Source organism: Prionailurus viverrinus, chromosome D3, assembly GCF_022837055.1.
Source record: "Prionailurus viverrinus isolate Anna chromosome D3, UM_Priviv_1.0, whole genome shotgun sequence".
Classification (NCBI taxonomy): domain Eukaryota; kingdom Metazoa; phylum Chordata; class Mammalia; order Carnivora; family Felidae; genus Prionailurus; species Prionailurus viverrinus.
The window spans coordinates 36,389,848-36,410,822 of record NC_062572.1 but is presented as its reverse complement, the minus strand read 5'-3'; the positions used below and the strand labels follow the sequence as shown (position 1 = coordinate 36,410,822).

At 36.0% G+C, this 20,975-nt stretch overlaps 1 protein-coding gene across 4 annotated transcripts in view; it reads left to right on the top strand.

Moving 5' to 3' along the window:
- Positions 1-20,975, top strand: part of ANKRD12 (ankyrin repeat domain 12) — a 126,271-nt gene that overhangs the window by 93,525 nt on the left and 11,771 nt on the right. For all 4 annotated transcript variants that reach the window (XM_047827346.1, XM_047827348.1, XM_047827347.1 and 1 more), the window contains one exon: positions 12,076-16,787. In XM_047827346.1, the coding sequence (XP_047683302.1) occupies positions 12,076-16,787 (4,712 nt within the window). The remainder of the gene's footprint in view (positions 1-12,075; positions 16,788-20,975) is intronic.

Genomic DNA, 20,975 nt, shown 5'->3' with positions numbered 1-20,975 from the left:
TTATTAAGAGAAAGTAGGTAACAATACACATAATGTCTAAATTAGATGGAGAGCTTGCTGTGTCTGGTATTGATGTGAAGGCATATTGTCTGAGCTGATGAACAAGAAAAAAGGTGAAAACTCCAGGAAAAATAAAACATATGAATAATTCATGGCCTAATTAAAAAGCAAGCTAAAATGTGACATGATTTTTGGGTTGCTCATGGAGCAAAAGCATGCTTTCTGAAATGACAGTAGAAGGTCTCTCTTGGTCAGATGATTTAGAAGAGCCAAGAGAAAAGACCCGAAGTTCAGAAATTCTGTCACTTTATTATTTCTAAGTTAGTTAAATTCAAATAAGGCATATGTAATACTTTAAAGAAGTTATGAAGAATGATTCTCTTGGGTGGTGGGATTATTTTATTGGTAGTTTTTCTTTACCCAACTCTGTATTTCTCTGGCTTTCTGTCATGAACTGTTTTATAATAAAAGAACAATAAAATGCTACTTGAAAATAAATGAAAACAATTTTTATAAAAAAGATTACCAAAGTAGTATAGCTTAGGGGGCGCGCCTGGGTGACTCCGTCCGTTAAGCCTCCAACTCTTGATTTCAGCTCCGATCATGATCTCATGGTTTGTGGGATCAAGTCCTGCATTGGACTCCGTGCTGATAGCGCTGAGCCTATTTGGGATATTCTCTCTCTGTCTCTCTCAAAATAAATAACCTTAAAAAAAAAAAAGTACAGCTTAGGACTTTTCTGCACTAACCCATCTCCGAATAAAAAATAACATGTATAAGCAAACACCATTCTAAATATAAAGGGTTTTTTTGTTTGTTTTTGTTGGTTTTTTTTTTTAAGAAAGTATTCCTATGTCTAAAGAATACTTAGTTCTAGTTAAATATATTACACACATGCAGCTTTCAACATTGTAGAGATTTTGGTAATGGAAATCAAGTCATAAAACATTTTTTTCCACTCTTTTTGAAATGGCTGTTCAATAATAAAAGCTCAGATTTACTACTCCATACTATCTAGGTTTGATCCTTGAATCTCTAATTGTCAGCAAGTTTAGTTAACCTGGATGTACTAAGTTTCACATCTGTAAAATAAAGACTACAGCACAAACGGTATGAAGATGTGGTAAATAAAAGTTAAATAAATGAATATATGAGTGCGCATAGAATATCAACTGGCACAGAGTTAAGCACTTGATAAATACTAGCTTTGAAACTAGTGAAAATCTAAAATAAGGTTATCACATTACACATGTCCAATTGTTTAAAATTAAGTATTGAGAACCATATTTATATAATATTGCAGCCTTGTAATCTTCAAATTGAAAATGTCATTTGTGAGGTGCCCAGTTGGTTCAGTCAGTAGAGCATGCAACTCTTGATCTCAGGGTTGTAAGTTCAAGCCCCATGTGTGATGTAGAGATCACTTAAAAATAAAATCTTCAGGGGGCGCCTGGGTGGCGCAGTTGGTTAAGCGTCCGACTTCAGCCAGGTCACCATCTCGCAGTCCGTGAGTTCGAGCCCCGCGTCAGGCTCTGGGCTGATGGCTCGGAGCCTGGAGCCTGTTTCCGATTCTGTGTCTCCCTCTCTCTCTCTGCCCCTCCCCCGTTCATGCTCTGTCGCTCTCTGTCCCCAAAATAAATAAACATTGAAAAAAAAAATCTTTAAAAATAAAATCTTCAGGAAAAATACAAAAGAACATTTAAAAAAATAAAATGTCATTTGTATTTACCATTATAAAGATGGGAAATCTAATCAAGTTCACAGATTTAGTCATTTAAGGTAGTCACAGCATGGCTGCTTTTCCTTTATTTTTTATGTCTAGCTTTGTTGAGATGAAATAGATGTATAACATTGTGTAAGTTTACGGTGTACCACTTAGTGATTTGATATATATGTATATTGCAGAATAATTACCACAGTAAGGTTAGATGACACATCCATGGCCTCACCTAGTTACAATTTTGTGTGTGTGGTGAGAACTTCTAAAATCTACTTTCAGCAACTTTGAAATACACAATACAGTATTAACTGTATTCACCATGCTATGAATTATGTCCTCAGAACTTACTCGTCTGATAACTGAAGTTTGTACCCTTTGACTATCTTCACCCATTTTCCCTATTCCCTGACTTTTTTTCCTTTATAAATTGGATTAATAGTCATGAATGAGGTGTTTTGAATCTCTTATTTCATGTATTTATGGAATATATAAATCCAGATACTGCATATCTAAGATGGGAATATTTCAAACTCAGGCAAAGAATAGATAGCAAGTTCATGTTTGAAATTCAACTTTAACCTCAGGTGGGTATGTTTAACAGCATTATGTTTTAATTCAAATCATTTTCCATATAAATTAACAATAAATCTCATTTAATATAATGTTTTATTGTAGAGCCTAGGGTTTTGTAGCAGAGTTGTTTTCTTGGTATACTTAATCGTGAAATCTAGAAGTAGAAGGTATTCATATGAATTTTTAGAGATTATGGCATGATTATACTGGGTTGTTTGTATAGTTCATCTTGACTGTATTTAAAGTTTTTTATATACTCAGAAGTGACAGCATGGTGGTTGTGAGTACCAGTATTAAAGTCAGAGAAACTTGGGTTTGAAGACCTAGCTCTGCCACTTATTAGCCGTAGGGTCATGGATAAATTTGTTATTAATATTATTATGTAGTATCCTAGACCCATAAGGTGGATACAGAAATGAGACACTTTATAGACTTGCATAAATATGGTATTCATTTTAAGCTTTCTCCATGGATTATTTTCAACAAAAAGTTCTCATCTACTTATTAAGTTGTAGAAGAAACTTTTTTTTTTAATCAACCTGTAAGGGCATTAAATTGATTAGCAAATGAAACAGTTTATATAATTGTGTCCACCCCTCCATCCCTGTTCCATTTTCCCCTTCTTTGGGGAATACCAAAAAATATTTTACATAAGGGGTTGTCAATTATGACTAGTACTTTTATGTTTAAAAATATAAATACCACCAGACGCTAATACAAGAAAGTTGTTTCTTGGTACCCTCTGTTTTTCTTCTTTCCCCTCACTGCTTCCACCTGCCCCTCCTCTTTGCCCCAGAAGTCTGTGTCTGCATATGTCCATTTTTTACCTGAAAAACTGGTGGTTTCCATTGCCCTCATTCTAACGGACCACATACCTCTGCTGTAACCCTGTAATAAGTGCAGTAAGTGCCTGGAGTCAGCTTGAATCTTTCTGTCTTCAGTTTTCTGATACTAAGTTAAACAAATATGAAAAGCTATGGGATTTAATTTCGGCTTTTCAAGTTAACCTGCAGTTTATTGAATTTGGCATGTTAAGTGTACATTATTACTTAATTGCTTTTTAATTTAATGATACATTTTTCTCTCTTTAAGCAGTGAGTTAATATTTATCACGTGTATGGTGTGTGCCAGGATATACCAGGCACATATGTAAATTTAATACAGTAGCCCTGTGAGTTAATCCCTGATAATAGATTACTGACCCATTAGGTGGCAGAGCAAAGGTCCAAACCTAGAGCTAAACACAGACCTCATGTACTTTTCCATTCTGTCATGCCGATTGTCATTGGGTGTGAAAACTTCAGAGTCTGATGATCCTAATGTATTATATGCTGTAGCATAAAATCACAATATGAATTTAGTGTATGTTTATTTCACTTAATGGTGTTACAGTATGTGCTGTGGCCAGACTCAACGTTCGTTATGTTTGAGTGTGGCAGCTTCTCTTGCCAAAAAGGGTTCTGAAAATGAAAATAGCTGGTGTTTTTTGGGTCTTGCTATAGAGTCTACCATTCACTAATTAAAAATCTTTAATGAAAGTTTACATTTTCATATATAACATTTTCCTGAAAATTTGCTTACGTGTTAACCTGATTTTGTACTCAAAAAGTAAGAAAATTATTTTTTTTAATTCTTTATATATGTGTTTAGAGTTTTTTTGTCCTATATATTGCATAACATTTTTGTTTTAAAAAACATTTTTAAATAGATTGTAATATGATTGTAAGCAAATTAGTGATTTTACCTTTATCATCAAACTTGTCATATATATGCAAGAGTAGAAAGAATACTGTTATGAGCCCATAGATATTTATTACCCAGTTTTACTAATTACCACCTTCAGGCTAATCTTGTTTTTCTCTCTCCATTCTTCCATACTCCATCATTTTGAAGTCAATTCACTGGCAAGTGTTTTAGTAGGTATCTATAAAAGGGTAGGAATTTTTTTTTTTTTACTTTATACATAACCATAATATCATTGACATACCTAAGCTAACTAAATGTTTTTACTAGTAAATATACAGCTACTGTCCTAAGTTGTGATTGCCTCATAAAATCAAAAGATTTTTTCTTTAATTTTTTTAGTCAGAATCCAGAGTCTATATATATTGCAAACAAAGTCCACATATTGCTAATTGGGTGATATGTCCAAGTATCTTTTAATTTTATAAATATCTTTTTTTTTTTTTTAATGTTTGTTTATTTTTGAGAGAGAGACCGCCAGTGGTGGAGGGGCAGAGAGAGAAGGGAGACACAGAATCGGAAACAGGCTCCAGGCTCTGAGCTGTCAGCACAGAGCCCGATGCAGGGCTGGAATCCACGAACTGCGAGATCATGACCTGAGCTCAAGTGGGATGCTTACCTGACTGAGCCACCCAGCCGCCCCTCTCTTTCATTCTTATGTTCTTACAATTTTTGGTTGAAATAACCTGATGATTTGCTGGTAAATTTTCCCATAGTCTGGATTTTGCTCATTGCATCTCCATGATCTCACTTAAGGAATTATTTTTCCAAGTTGTCATCTTCAAATTTTCTTAGTTTACCTTCAGTGAGTACAATAGTAAACTGACTTTAATGTTGAGAAGGAAAAGTTGCTTGTGGGTATTACAAAGAAATTTTGCTGGGGCGCCTGGGTGGCGCAGTCGGTTAAGCGTCCGACTTCAGCCAGGTCACGATCTCGTGGTCCGTGAGTTCGAGCCCCGCGTCGGGCTCTGGGCTGATGGCTCAGAGCCTGGAGCCTGTTTCCGATTCTGTGTCTCCCTCTCTCTCTGCCCCTCCCCCGTTCATGCTCTGTCTCTCTCTGTCCCAAAAATAAATAAACGTTGGAAAAAAAAAAAACAAATTTTGCTGAAGGTTGAGCAGATTATTTTAATGTTTCTGGTCAGTTTTCTTAATTTTTGTCAAAACTGAAGCGAACATTAGGTTTCTTTTGAAACTAATTTCTAGAAGTATTGGCATAAACTCTTTATATAAATAATTATTAAAATATTTTACATGCTGATTTTGCTCGTAATTTTAAAATCTTATTTTCATCATTACTTTTCAAGATGTCAGTACACTGTACATGTATGTAGTACTTCATATGGGTTCTCTAATTTTCTTTTTCTTCACAGTTGAAGAGTCTTCATTTCATTGAGCTTCTGAAGGAGGCTAAAGATTTTTCTACTTTATTACATCTGTTCAGTTTCCATCTTAACTGTGTTATTACCAGTATCAGCAATTTTTCAGTTTGCATAAAATACAAACAATATGTAGCTATATAAATTCTATATAAAAATGGTGCCATTGCTTAAAAATAAATTTCTGGCTGACTAAAAAAGTTCAGCAACTGATGTACAAGAGCATGAGCTCAATATACGAAGATAGGCATGTTAGCACATAATGTGTGAAAGTGCAGGCTTTGTCAAAGTTCAAGGTGGCTTGAAGCAAATCAAATAACAGAGCTGTGCTCCACATGGCAGGTGATGTGGGAACTAAATGGCATGTGGATGAGATATTTGCCACCTCTTCAAATAGCTGAATTTAAAGGGGACATTAGCAGTGAATTACCCACATGGTAGTCAGTGGCGACATCATTTGCCACCTGGATACTGTACAAACTTGTAGAGTGGATAAATTTGTATTGCATGTTTACATCCCTTTCTGCAGTCCTCCTGTTCTACCATACGCACCCCCACTTGATTTCTTGATGTCTTAATATGGTTCTAAAACATCCTATTTGTATTTATTCTACATTAACTAAGCGCCTACTATCTTCCAGTTATTACGTAAGTCCCTGAGTATAAGTCATGGACTTATATTTGAAGTATCTGTTGAATAATCTGGAAAACCAGCAGAAAATTACAGCTCCCTTGCTTAAGGTTACCTTCCCACAGATGACTCTCAAATCCCATAAATTGGCCTTTTGTTTTTCTTCAGTAAGCACACTACCTTCCCTACTGTACTCCATCCCACAAATTTAAAATACAAAAATTTTTCATTCTCTGGGTGCTATAGATTTAGGCAGGTGCTGTTAATAAAATCATATATTTTGAAGGTTTACAGGAAGCTGAAACGTGTGTGCATGCATGTATTTAAGCACTTACTCATCTAGAATAGGTGGACTGCATTGAAGATATTGTGGGAAACAGAGATTAAAAATCACACCTTTGGAAGTGAGTTCTCAAAGGATACATGAGAAGTTAAATTTATCTGCTTCCAAACCCCTTCAAGTAAACATGTAATCTCCATAAATACCAACTCAAACAGCCTCAAAACAAGTCCCCTACCCAATACCCTCCCCGTAACAGATGACTACCCCAATCCCTTCCTATTTATAAATTCTCGAAGTGCTCCTCCCCCTGACTACTAATCTAAAATATCTTCTAGTTAAGTAGCTGGGAAATAATAAAGAGTAGCTGATTAGAACCCACATAAATATGCATGTAAATTTGGGGAAGAGTGAATAGTATACTGATGTGGCTAATGTGAATAGCAAGAAGAAAAGAGAGATGGGAGACAATGTAGAAATACGGTGAAGTCAGGCAAAAGTATCCTGGGCTATATTCCTAAGAGCGAGGTAACTTTGGACAAGCTACTTCCTGGCTCATGCTCTGTTCACACGTCTCTGAAATAGGAATAGTAAATCCTGTTAGAGATAAATAGTAGCGTTTTACATTTTGAAAAGTTTCATACCATCATCTCTGGAATTTTTGTTTTATCCTAGAGTAGAGAACCCTCAGATGATACGAGACCTAGTATGTTCCTATAATGTTGGCCACATTGTGGTTTAAGGTGAGAACTGATCTAGGCAAAAAATGATGAGAATCTAAGCTGGGATGGTGGTAGTGGGAATAGAAGATAGATTTAAGAGATGTCTAGAGATAGAAACTTTAAACAGTTATTTTGGAAGTTGAGGAATTGAGATGAGAGTGTTAAAAAAAAAAAACCTCTGAGGTTTCCAGTTGGAGTAAGTGGGTTGATTGGTATGCTCCAGAAGTGGGAAATAGTGGCTTAAAGCAGCAAGAGGAAACAGCTGTGAAAGAGGTAATGAGTTGAATATCTTCAATTTTGAGTTAGGATGATTGAAACGTGTCCAAGAAGGTCCAAGTTAGGCAGCTAAAGCTCAAGAAAGTAGAGATATGGACTTGACTGTAAGTTCAAGTTTAGGCTCATGGTGCATTTAGCTTTATGTCATCATCATCCACTCCCAGAATATATGTGACATTAGAATAGTTATATTTCCTAAAAGTTAATATAATCATAATTAAAACCATTTTAAAAGCCCAGCCTCTACTGAATGCCCTTTTAGGCTTGTGAGCTGTAATTGGTTTGTGAAATGCACACGGGTGGTTTTGCAGCGATTTTGAAAGAGGGATTTACTTGGGAATATTATCATCTCCCTGCATTGGTCACATGTGCTCTGTTTGCTGCCCCTTTTGGGTACCATACAAGAAGAAATGGAAATAACATGATAGTCTCAGTAGGGAAAAAGTCAAGCCTAAGGATAATAGTGACCTCAAATAACATTTCGCTATTTCTGTAAATGTCACTAGTATTTGTTACAAATATCTAAAAGTACCTTGAGAAGTATAAGAGCAAATTTCAAATGTATTTAAGTGTTTTTAATCAATTAAACTTTATTTAGCCTTTTTTTATGAAGAAGAAAAATGCTATAGTGAAAAGCTTAATGTTTGTATAATTGCTTAACCTTTGTATTTCTCATTTGCCTTCCTAGTTACCCCAATAAAATTGTTTGAGTTGATAAACATTACATTTTTTTAAAGGAACTTTTGTCAGAAATAATTTGGTAAATGTTTTAAATACAAATCAAATTACTGATTAAATAGATAATTGAAGACTGAAAGATTGGAACAAAATGGAAAATAACAGTATAATGATAGCCATGGCCATTTTGACTACAAGAATTTAAAGATTTGGAGTCCAGATGATTATCTTCACTGTAAGCGTTCATCTCCTAAGAAAGGCAAAACTTTTTTTTTTTTTTTTTAAAGTTACTACCGCACTATAATCACAAGACCAGCTTGCTCTATGTAAAGCAGAAGGTTTAGGGTTGCTTAGGGAAGAGAAGAGATTTCAGCCTAGTCTGCAAGTGAAATGATGTCATGGAGGTACAAGTACCTTTGCTGAGATTAGACTCACCAGCTTCATGAGAGCGGCACAGCGTTACTGCCACCGGCTGCTGAGAACCAACCACCATATAGTGGAGCAAGCCCAATGGCCACATGCAACTCACCAACCAGAGCCAGGTTACGATCCTTCACTGGAGTAATTCCACTCTCTCATCATGGGCATTAATTAGTGTTAAGATAACTGACTCACTTTAAAGTTTACATCATTTCCTTTTTTTAAAAAGTAGTCATCTTTGAAAAAGAACCATAGGAGAAAAGTAGCTGCATTGAGGAACGTTGCTTAATTGCCTTTAGTTGATGAATCAGAAGCACAAATGATAAACCCAAGGTACACATGTATGTGTAATTCCCTTAAAGAATTTGCATTTAACCTTGGTAAAATGCAAATGGTAAGCACTATGAGATTATTATGTATAGTGCAATTTAAGTCAGGTATTAATATGCATAAAAAAATCGGGAAAAAATAGGCTGAAGAAATTATAAAGTGACATTGCACAGGAGGAAATGCAAACACATGGCAAAATGAGCCACATCAGTAATTTTAAAAATAGTGATACTATTTTATATGTTAGTGAACTTCTAAAAAAATTTTTTTTCCAAAGAGAAAAGTAATACCTGTAATGCTAGGAATTGGGAAAACAAAAGCTTGAAGAAGAAAATAAAAATCATAATTCTTCTAGCACAAGTTTAGTAGAGATAACTTTTTTGATGGATTTCTCTTGTTTTTTCATACACACAAATTGATACATTGCTGTTTTCAAGTAACAACGTATACAAAAAAATTTTTTCTATGTTATTATATATCTGTAATATCAAATAATTGGAAACAACCCAAATGTCCCCTCAGAAGAATCCGTTTAAATGGTTACAAATTAATTCAATGCAATATGCAGTCTTTAAAAATAGTAATGAAGAAAATTAAGTTTCAGAAGAAAATGTGATCTGTTCAGTGGAAAAAAGCCATATATAAAATGGTATACACGCTGTGATTGGATCTGCTTGTTTATGTTGTTTATGTCCTAGTACTTTCCATGCCCTGAAATCCTACCTAAAATCCCTGTCTTTCATGCCTCAGCTTTGGGGCCACTTGTTTGAGAATCCTGCTTTCTTCCTTCTCTAGTTCTTCCAAGTGCACCCTTTCACTCTAGTATCCTTTGCCTTTTTAGCAGTTATCAAGTTGTGTAACTGTTAAAGAGGCAGGACTATCTTTTTCATCTTGTCACCCCCTAGCACCTTGAACACTATGTGCCTGGTGGAACAGAATAAACATTTATTAGAGACTGATTCTTGGTGTGAAACTGAGGGTTTGTGGGATTTACAAAGGAAAAAATCCTAATTTCCAATAAAGTTAATCATCTGATGAGAAATGTAAATAAGATAGTTATATATACCCAACACGGGGCCGGAACTCACTAAGCCGTGGGATTGAGACCTGGGCTGAAGTCAAGATGCTTGGCTAACTGAGCCACCCAGGCGCCCCCAATATTAGTTCTTAGATATATTTGAAATAATTCTGTAGTTAATAGATTATGTTCTGATTTTTCTCACATAAAAATAACGTTTTTATGTTGGTTTAAAAACAGGATAGTTACATGCAAACCATAACGAATTAAATCCATGAAAACTACACAGACTTAAGCCCTCAAGAACAAATTATAAAGCATTAACAATAGAAAATAACACCTGTTGTATAAGTTCATATTCTTATAGTACCTTAAGACCAAAATAAACACTGCTCCCAAAATAGATGTTCCTTGAAACAGTTCTGTAGTTTGGTACTATGTATTGCAATATTGGTGGCTGGAAATGGAGAGCATTTTCAACATCTATACAGCTAGTTAGAATTCTAAAAATGTTCTTTTTTATACCATGTGTCAGTATAATCGTTTCATTTAGAATATTCTCACCTCATCTCCAAAACTAAGATTATGATCTCTCCAGAGCTCCTATACAGTGCTTCTGGAATTTGAATTTTTGTGAGAAGGACATTTGGGAACTAGGTCACTTTATATAGGAAGCTTAATGTATTAAATTCACAATTTTAATAAATATTTAGCAAAGGAAGTGTTTACAATTTTTAATCTTTTTTTTTTTTAAGTTTATTTTGAGGGAATGCATGTGAGTGAGAGAGGGGCAGAGAGAGGGAGAGAAAAGAGCAAGCAGACTCATATGAACTGTGAGATCATGACCTGAGCTGAAATGAAGAGTCATCTGACTCTTAACTGACTGAGTCAGCCAGGTGCCTAAGTGTTATCTGTCATTTTTTAGTAAGTTTGGTTTTCCCCCTTGGTTAGAGGCCACAGTTTTCTTTACTTTTAGTTAGGAGCCTGGGTTTTCTTTTCAGATAAAGGCCTATTGTATACAACATACATTTCAGCTAAGAAAAGATGCCCACCTAGGAAGAAAAAATCTTTTTCTTACAAATGATACAATGAAATAGAATTTGGCAATGTTTTGGCTCTATTTATACAGCTTAGATTCAACTAAACTTTCATGTACTTAAAAATAATTGTAATGTTGGGGCGCCTGGGTGGCGCAGTCGGTTAAGCGTCCGACTTCAGCCAGGTCACGATCTCGCAGTCTGCGAGTTCGAGCCCCGCGTCAGGCTCTGGGCTGATGGCTCAGAGCCTGGAGCCTGTTTCCGATTCTGTGTCTCCCTCTCTCTCTGCCCCTCCCCCGTTCATGCTCTGTCTCTCTCTGTCCCAAAAATAAATAAACGTTGAAAAAAAAATTTAAAAAAAAATAATTGTAATGTTAAAAATAATGTAGAATTGGGGCGCCTGGGTGGCTCAGTCAGTTCAGCACCCATCCACCTGTTGATCTCAGCTCAGGTTTTGATCTCAGGGTTGTGCATTTGGGCTCTGCTGGGTGTGAGGCCTACTTAAAAAATATGTAGAAATTGAGCCCATTATTACCCCCGTTGTACTAGAGTATATATTAGTAGTAAGTCTAAGTTACAGATAAGAAAACTAAGGGACATGGTATCTTTTTTCAAATTACATATGTATTCAATTTGTTATAATCTTGATTGTGTAATTGTGGAATATGTTTCCTTTTAAGATTTTCTTTAAACCAGATAGTCATGTATCTTGTATAGACAAAACCATTCATCTTTAGGTTACTATACTTTATGAAAATCACTTGATCCCTTATGACTTTACTCATAAAAATTCTGAAACATAAAACAGGTGTGATATTTACTTAACTAAACCCTTTAAGTTAGTGGTTCTTAATCTTTTTTGCATCAGAGAATCTTACTTAGATATTCTTTCTCTGAAAAAAAAAAGTACACATATTAAAACTTTACATAACATTAGTAGCCAATGTTTCCTCTGAATTCAGTCCCCTGGATTATAAATCTCTGCTTTGTATTACACATTTTTATATTATGTACCTTTGATATATGAATTGAGTTAATCGTATTGTTTGCTTTTAAAAGAATCAGGAGATCTCATTATGAAGCATATTATCTATAAAGGTTTTCCACAGTACTGTAGCAGAGTTATTACATATTTTTATTGTATCATTCTCATATTCTGAAATTTTCTTTCTGAATTGAAATAGTTACTATTTATGCTATATTTTTCTCACAGCTTTATTTTTCTGACAATTGTCTCTTGACCAACAATAGATTTTCTTTTCTTATTCTAGATTCTGAAGAGGCTCGGTCTGTAAATCCTTCCAGTGTTGATGAAAACATTGACTCTGAGACAGAGAAAGACTCTCTCATCTGTGAAAGTAAACAGATAATTCCCAGCAAAGCACCTCTTCCATCTGCTCTTGATGAATATGAGTTCAAAGATGATGATGATGAAGAAATAAATAAAATGATTGATGACAGGCATATTCTTAGAAAAGAGCTACGGAAAGAGAATGAAGGTGAAGTAGAAAAGAATAGCTTATTTGCAAAACAGGAGAAAGCTTTCTATCCTAAATCATTTAAAAGTAAAAAACAAAAGCCATCTAGAGTTTTGTATTCAAGTTCTGAAAGTTCAGATGAAGAAATTCTTCAGAATAAAAAGGTTTCTGCTCCATCTTCTGTCCCTGAAACATCAAATTCTGATACACAAACCAAAAAGGAATATGGAGCTTCAACTGAACACAAACAGAAAGGCAAAGTTAAAAGAAAATTAAAGAATCAGAACAAAAATAAAGAGAATCAAGAGCTGAAGCAAGAAAAAGAGGGAAAAGAAAATACCAGAGTAACAAACTTGACAGTTAATACTGCACTCGATTGTTCAGAAAAGACCAGAGAAGAGGGGAATTTTAGGAAATCTTTTAGCCCAAAAGATGATACTTCGTTACATTTATTTCATATTTCCACTGGTAAATCTCCTAAACATTCTTGTGGACTAAGTGAAAAGCAGTCAACACCACTAAAACAAGAACATACTAAAACATGTTTATCACCAGGAAGTTCTGAAATGTCATTACAGCCTGATCTTATCCGGTATGATAACACAGAATCTGAATTCTTGCCAGAAAGTTCAAGTGTAAAATCTTGTAAGCATAAGGAAAAAAATAAACATCAGAAAGATTTCCACTTAGAATTTGGTGAAAAGTCAAATGCCAAAGTAAAAGATGAAGATCATAGTCCGACATTTGAAAATTCAGACTGCACACTGAAAAAAATGGATAAAGAGGGTAAAACATTAAAAAAGCATAAATTGAAACACAAAGAAAGGGAAAAAGAAAAGCATAAAAAAGAAATTGAAAGTGAAAAGGAAAAATACAAAAATAGAGATAGTGCTAAAGAGCTGCAGCGGAGTGTAGAATTTGATAGAGAATTTTGGAAAGAGAATTTTTTTAAAAGTGATGAAACTGAAGATCTGTTTTTAAATATGGAACATGAGTCCCTAACATTGGAAAAAAAATCAAAGTTGGAAAAAAACGTAAAAGATGATAAATCAACCAAGGAAAAGCATGTTTCAAAAGAGAGGAATTTTAAAGAAGAACGAGAGAAGATTAAAAAGGAAAATGAAAAATCTTTTAGGGAGGAAAAAATAAAAGACTTAAAAGAAGAAAGAGAGACTGTACCCATAGATAAAGAAACAGAATTCAGTTCTTTAGGAACAAATGCCATTGAAGAATCTATAGGGTTACATTCAATGGAAAAGGAAATAGAGATTGAAAAACAAGAAAAGCATGTAAAAGAAAGGGAAAAATCAGAAAAGCGGTTTCAAACTAAAGAAAAGGATGTTGAAAGAAAAAATTCTGAAAAAGAGAAGAAGATCAAGCATGAGCATAAGTCAGAGAAAGATAAATTAGATCTTAGTGACTGTGTTGACAGAATAAAAGAAAAAGACAAGCTGTATTCACATCACATAGAGAAATGCCATAAAGAAGGTGAAAAGGTGAAAAATATTACCACTATTAAAAAAGCTGACGATAGAGAGAAAAGTAGAGAAAAGATGGACAGAAAACATGACAAAGAAAAACCTGAAAAAGAGAGGCATCTAGCAGAAAGCAAAGAAAAGCACTTGATGGAAAAAAAAAACAAACAATCAGACAACAGTGACTATACTAAATCAGAAAAAAGCAAAAATAAAGAAAAAGACAGGGAGGTAGATAAAAAGGAAAAATCTAGAGATAAAGAAAGTGTAAATACAACTAACTCCAAACACTTCCAGGAAGAGAAGAAGTCAAGTATGGCAGACAGTAGTAAAGCACAACATGAGAAAACTTTATCCCTTAAAGAAAAAACAAAAGATGAGCCTTTGAAAACCCCTGATGGAAAAGAAAAAGATAAAAAAGACAAAGATATAGACAGATACAAAGAACGAGATAAGCACAAAGATAAAATTCAACTAAATAGTTTATTCAAACTAAAATCGGAAGCAGATAAACCTAAACTTAAGTCATCACCAGCATCAAAAGATACTCGACCTAAAGAAAAGAGGTTAGTGAATGATGATTTAATGCAGACAAGTTTTGAACGAATGCTAAGCCTTAAAGACCTAGAAATAGAGCAGTGGCACAAAAAACATAAGGAAAAAATTAAGCAGAAAGAAAAGGAGCGGTTGAGAAATCGGAATTGTTTAGAACTTAAAGTAAAAGATAAAGAAAAAAAGCATGTACTAGCTGAGTCTAAAAATAAAGAACTTACTAGGTCCAAGAGTTCAGAGTTGACTGATGCTTATACCAAGGAGAAACAGTCTAAAGATGCTGTAAGTAACAGATCACAATCTGTTGATGCCAAAAATATCATGAATTTAGGGAAGTCATCTTTTGTTTCAGATAATATCTTAAACAGATCTCCTAGATCAGAAAGTGAAAAACCAGGTCTCAGCTCTAGATCTGTATCCATGATTTCGGTTGCTAGCTCAGAAGATTCCTGCCATACTACAGTGACAACCCCCAGGCCTCCAATTGAGTATGACTCTGACTTTATGTTGGAGGGTTCTGATTCCCAAATGTCCTTTTCCCAGTCACCTTTTTTGCCAATTGCCAAATCTCCTGCCCTTCATGAAAGGGAATTAGATAGCTTGGCTGAACTGCCAGAGCGGATTAAGCCACCATTTACAAGCAGACTTCCAACATCCCATCTCCGATCATCTTCTGTAGAAGATGTCAAACTAGTGATAAATGAGGGGAGACCAGCTGTAGAAGTTCGAAGGTGTAGCATGCCATCAGTCATTTGTGAACATACAAAACAATTCCAAACAGTATCAGAAGAAAACAATCAAGGTGGCTTAGCTGTGCCAAGAGATATTTGTCCTTCTCCCAAACCTGAGGTGTCCTTAAATGTGCCTGAAAGAGAACTTTCAAATATGTCTAACATACATTCCAGTTTTGCAGCGTCTCCAACTAGATCTGTAAACAGCAAATATATTTCAGCTGATATAAATGTTATCAAGAGTACTGTTCCAGTGGGCACTTTAATGGACAGTCCTGTGCATTTAGAGCCATCTAATCAGGTTGGTGTGATCCAAAATAAATCATGGGAGGTACCTGTTGATAGTAGACTGGAATCCTTAAGCACCAGTGACTTTATCTGCCCAAATTCTGGTACACCTGATCAAGATTCTTCTGTTCAAGGCTTTTGTAATTCTGAAAACAAAATACTGAAAGAACAGAACACTGATTTTTTATCCCTGCACCAGACTGAACTGCCAGGAAACTCTTGTGCTCAGGATCCAGCGTCCTTTCTGCCTTCCCAACAACCTTGCTCTTTCCACAGCCAATCACTTTCAGATGCTGAATCTATTTCTAAACATATGTCTATGTCATATGTTGCCAATCAAGAGTCGAGTATTTTGCAACAGAAAAACGCAGTTCAAATTATCAATTCTGTTTTAGATACTGACAATGAATCTACAAAAGAGGTAGAGAATACTTTTGTCTTAACAGATGTTCAGAAGACAGATGCCTTTGTCCCATTGTACTCTGAAAGCAGTGTTCAAGAAGCAGCACCAAATTTTGAAAAGGCTAATACTTTACCTGTATTACCATCAGAAAAAGACTTTAGTGGAAACGATGCCTCTTCCCAGCTAAATACACATTATGCGTTTGGCAAATTCATGTATAAGTCTTCCAGTGGCCATGAAGTTGAGAGTAGCACTTCTGATATTCAGGTTATTTCACATGAGAAAGAAAACAAACTGGAGAGTTTGGTCTTAACTCATTTGAATGATAAATGTGATTCTGATTTGTGTGAAATGAGTGCCACGATCCCAAAAGGGAACCTAAATGAACAAGATAATCCAAAACATTGTCCTGAAGGTGAAAAGTGTTTGCTTTCCATTGAAGATGAAGAATCACAACAAAGCACTTTATCAAGTCTGGAAAACCATTTGCAACAGTCAGCTCAACCAGAGATGCATAAATATGGTCAATTAGGTAAAGTAGAATTAGAAGAAAATGCTGAAGATGATAAGACCGAAAACCAAATCCCTCAAAGGATAACTAGAAACAAAGCGAATACAGTGGCAAATCAAAGCAAACAGATTCTTGCTAGCTGTACACTACTATCAGAAAAAGACAGCGACTCTTCATCTCCTAGAGGAAGAATAAGATTAACTGAAGAAGATGATCCTCAAATTCACCACCCACGGAAAAGGAAAGTATCCCGTGTACCTCAGCCTGTGCAAGTGAGTCCCTCTTTACTACAAGCAAAAGAGAAAACTCAGCAGTCTCTGGCAGCCATCGTAGATTCTCTGAAACTAGATGAGATTCAGCCATACAGTTCAGAGCGAGCAAATCCATATTTCGAATACTTGCATATAAGGAAAAAAATTGAAGAAAAGCGCAAATTGTTGTGTAGTGTTATTCCTCAAGCACCTCAGTATTATGATGAATATGTGACATTTAATGGCTCATACCTCCTGGATGGAAACCCCTTAAGCAAGATTTGCATTCCCACAGTAAGTAACATCACTAAATATGCATCTTCAGTGCTGTCAATAGAAATATAATGCAAGTCACTTCTGTAGTTTTAATTTTTCTAGTAGCCACATTTTAGAAGGGAAAAAGAAACAGGTAAAATTAATTTTAACATTTTATTTAACCTAGTATATTCAGAATACTATTTCAAAATATATCAGCATCTGGCTGGGTCACCTGGTGGAGCCAGGTGAGTTTGAGCCCCACGTTGGGTATAGAGATTACTTAAATAAATCCTTAAAACAAACAAAAATATATAATGTAGAAAAATTGTTAATGAACAAGACATTCTGTATTTTTCTTGTACTAGGTATTTGAAATCTGCTGTACTTCTAGTACATGTCAGTTCAACCTAAATGGGACTAACATTTCAGTAAGTGTTCAATAGCCATGTGTAGCTGTTGACTACCTTCGTGATCAGCACTGGTCTACGGTATTTTCTTTTTCCTTACCTGCTTTTTCTTTTGTCCCAAAGGAGGTATGCTTCTCTGCCTTTGAAGGGTAATTCATTTCCATGTGCTCTTGATCCCATTCTCTTCAGGCCTCTCTGGAACTTTTCTCTGTTGAGACACTATTTACTGGTGTGATTTTAATTACCTCTCTCCACTGGCCTTTATCCGCCCACTCCAAACATATTTGGGTCTCCATGTTGGAGAAAAGAAAGTTATCCCATAACTATGCCAGTTTGTCAAGCTGTCCCTCTCTCTTTCACCACCTGATATTTTCTCTGTATCACTTCCTGTTCATCTCTTAAACCTTCTGTACTGTCACAGATCACCAGTGAGCTTATAATGCCAGATTCGTTGGCCTGTTTTTCTTTCTACTTGATCTTTGTCACATTTGACATTGTGACCATCTTGTTCATGAGATTTTCCTCTGCTTGTTTTTATGACGGTGCTCTCTTCTGGTTCCCTTGCTTCAATCCTTTATGCTCTCCTTTAATGACTTTTCTACCCACCCTTAAGCATCAGAGTTCTCTAGGAATCAATTCTTCAGTCAACTTCTTGTCATTATGGTCTTACCTATTCCTGTTGTTTACAGCAGTCTTCCATGTGCCAGTTAGCCCCCAAATTCTTACGTAGTCATGTCCTCTCTGTTGACCTCCAGAATCAGATGTAGGTGCCTCCAGGCAGCATACCTGTCATAGGTTCAGTTCCACAGGAAGCAGACCCTAAACTAGGCACAAGAGGCTTATTGGTGAGTGCTGCCAGGAAAAATGTGAGTACATGTGTGAAGGAACCAGAATTCGGCAGAGTGAGAAGTTGAACTGAAATGTAGCTGCAGCGCTCATTTCAGCTGAGCGCACAGAAGGTCTGGAATGGGGTGGCCCTTCTGACAGGTAGCTCGCACCCAGCGAGGGCACGAGGCCTAGCACATGCCAACTGTCTTCCTTCCAGTTTTCCTGCTGCCGGTTCCTAGAGAGGAACTCCAGTGAGAGCTGCCAGCCTCCTATATTCCTAGGACCTGGAGACTGAGTGCCTCATTCCTGAACGAGGAGTCTAACTGTGTGCCAAGCATCTGTTCCAAACTCAGACTCCCCCAGACCAAAAGAAATGATTTCTCTCTCACGTGCTCAGAAACCACTTTTTTTTTTTTATTAGTGATGACACCAGAGTAGTATCCTATCAATTACCAAATTCTAACCGTTCTACTTTAGAACTCTCTCTAGAATCTGTCTCCTGTACCACTGCCTTGTTTTAGGGCCCTCATCATTATCTCTCACTTAGAACATTACAGCCACTCTTTCACTTCTTTTTTTCCCCTACTCTCTTTCTGCAGAAGCATTCTCTTTTGTTGTTAAACTTGTATCCTTTTAAAAACAATAAAGGGGTGCCTGGCTGGCCCAGTTGGAAGAGCATGCGATTCTTGGTATCAGGGTCCTGAGTTTGAGCCCTGCGTTGGGTGTAAAGATGACCTAAATAAGTAAAACTTAAAAACAGCAACAACAATAAAAAACTGTTTCCCTACTTAAATATCTTAGCTGTGATTAGCTGGCTTCCCATTGCCTACAGCTTAAAATCCACATAGTCATGGCATAACCTTATTCATTTTGTAATCTGACCCCAGTCTACCCCTCCAGCTCCATTTTCTCACTGCTTCCAAACTCACCCAATAATTCAGCCATATTTAATTCACTCTTGAATAGAAATCTCTTGTTCATTACTTCTGCTTAGTACTGTTCCTTCTACCTGAAATAATTGTTCTCGCCAGGCCTCCTTTTCTATCCTCTTCCGTGCCTTTGTTCCGGCCGTGTTGTCACCTCTGTGCAAAATCTTGTCAAAGCAGAATTGTTTTTATCTTTCTCATACCTCCCACATGATATCATAGTTAACTGTTTACATGTCTGCCTGTAATCTGATTAAGGGCTAGGACACTATTTATCTTGTAGAATGAATCCCAAATTTATCTTCAGCTGTGAATACATAGTGGTGTCCATAACTGTGTTTCTAGCTGCTTGTGAACATCACCTGACTGTACCACAATATCCATAAAATCATTAGGTCCCACACTAAGCCCATTTATTTTACCGCAGAAGTGCTCTTTTTGTCCTCTCTGATTTACTTATTATCGTTACCTGCTCTCTCATTTCCCAGACTGGCAACCCAAAATTCAACCTTCACGTCAATCACTAAGTCATGTTGATTCATCTTACTTCCTTTCCCCTTCTGTTTCTTACTACTGCTGTGTAAGGACCACATTAGCTCCGTACACTGTTCACTCACATACGGGAATATTGCATAATTAAATATTCAGAATATTACATAATCAAGTAATTCATAACCAAATGCTAAGCATTGTGCTAACTAGATCTCAGAAATCAAAATGGGCACCTGGGTGGCTCAGTCGGTTGAGCATCTGACTTGATTTCAGCTCAGGTCATGATCCCTGAGTTGTGGGATCAGGCCCCACATTGGGCTCCATCATGGAGCCTGCTTACTTTTCTGTCTCCCATTTGATCCTCTCCCCCACTCACGCACTCTCTCTCTCTCAAAATAAAAAACATAAGGGCGCCTGGGTGGCTCAGTCAGTTGAACATCCAACTTCAGCTCAGGTCACAATCTCACCATTCGTGGGTTCAAGCCCTGCATTGGGCTCTGTGCTGACAGCTGGAGCCTGGAGCCCGCCTCGGATTCTGTGTCTCCCTCTCTCTCTGCCCCTCTGCTGCTCATGCTCTGTCTCTCTCAAAAGTAAAAAAAAAAAAAAAAAAAAAAAAAATTAAATAAAAAGAAATCAACAAAACAGGCATTCTGAAGAGTTGTCATGGATTCTAGTCTAATCTCTTCTGTCCATCTAGCTTTCTTACTGTCTAGGTACCTTATATATAACTCAGATCTGATTATATGACTACCTGGCTATAAACATCTTTAGAGACTCTTAATGTTCTGTAAACCAAAGTCCCCATCATTGTCTACAGGTCTTCCCATACCTTTCTAGGCTTTTCTAGGTAGTTATGCCCTACTGTACATGATGCTTCCCCAGGCTATTTTATACTGTTTCACATCATGCCTTTGCATGGCTTTTCAAAGCCCAGTTCAGAGAAGAACAAAAAGTTAGAGACAAGGTGGTTCTTTAGTCCCACATCCATAGAATTTACCTGATGCTAGTGCTCTTTAAATCTTGAAAGACAAGAGATTTTTATATTACTCTACTACCAATAAGCAGTAATAGTAGATTTAAAAAAATAGAATTGTAAATTTGTCATTCTTTCAAATTTTCTCAATAAAATAATTTGTTAACTCAATATAAAGCTAATCGTTTTGTTTCCTTTGTTTCCTCTTAAAGAGTAAAAAATTTTAACTGAAGTATGTTGTATCATAGGCTTGAAATACAGGTAAAAACATAAAGAACCTATTTAAATTAAACTTTGTACAAACTGTTTCACGAAAAACAGTTCTAATCCATGTCAGGGTGCCTTTTCAGTGCTGCCTGTTGAGAGATATACATGTATATTTGTATATATATTATGTGTGCATTTGATTATGATCACCTTTTCTTACTCCTTCAAAGATGATGTAATACAAGTTTCTCTTGTAGCAGTACTGGGGATACAGCTTTGATTAAATCAAAATTTAGTTACAGCAAATGTTTCAAAAAGTACTATAAATAGAGCTGAAAATTTTTTCTGAGTGTAAGGACCTGAGTGTAATTTTTGTTTGTTTTTAATGAGA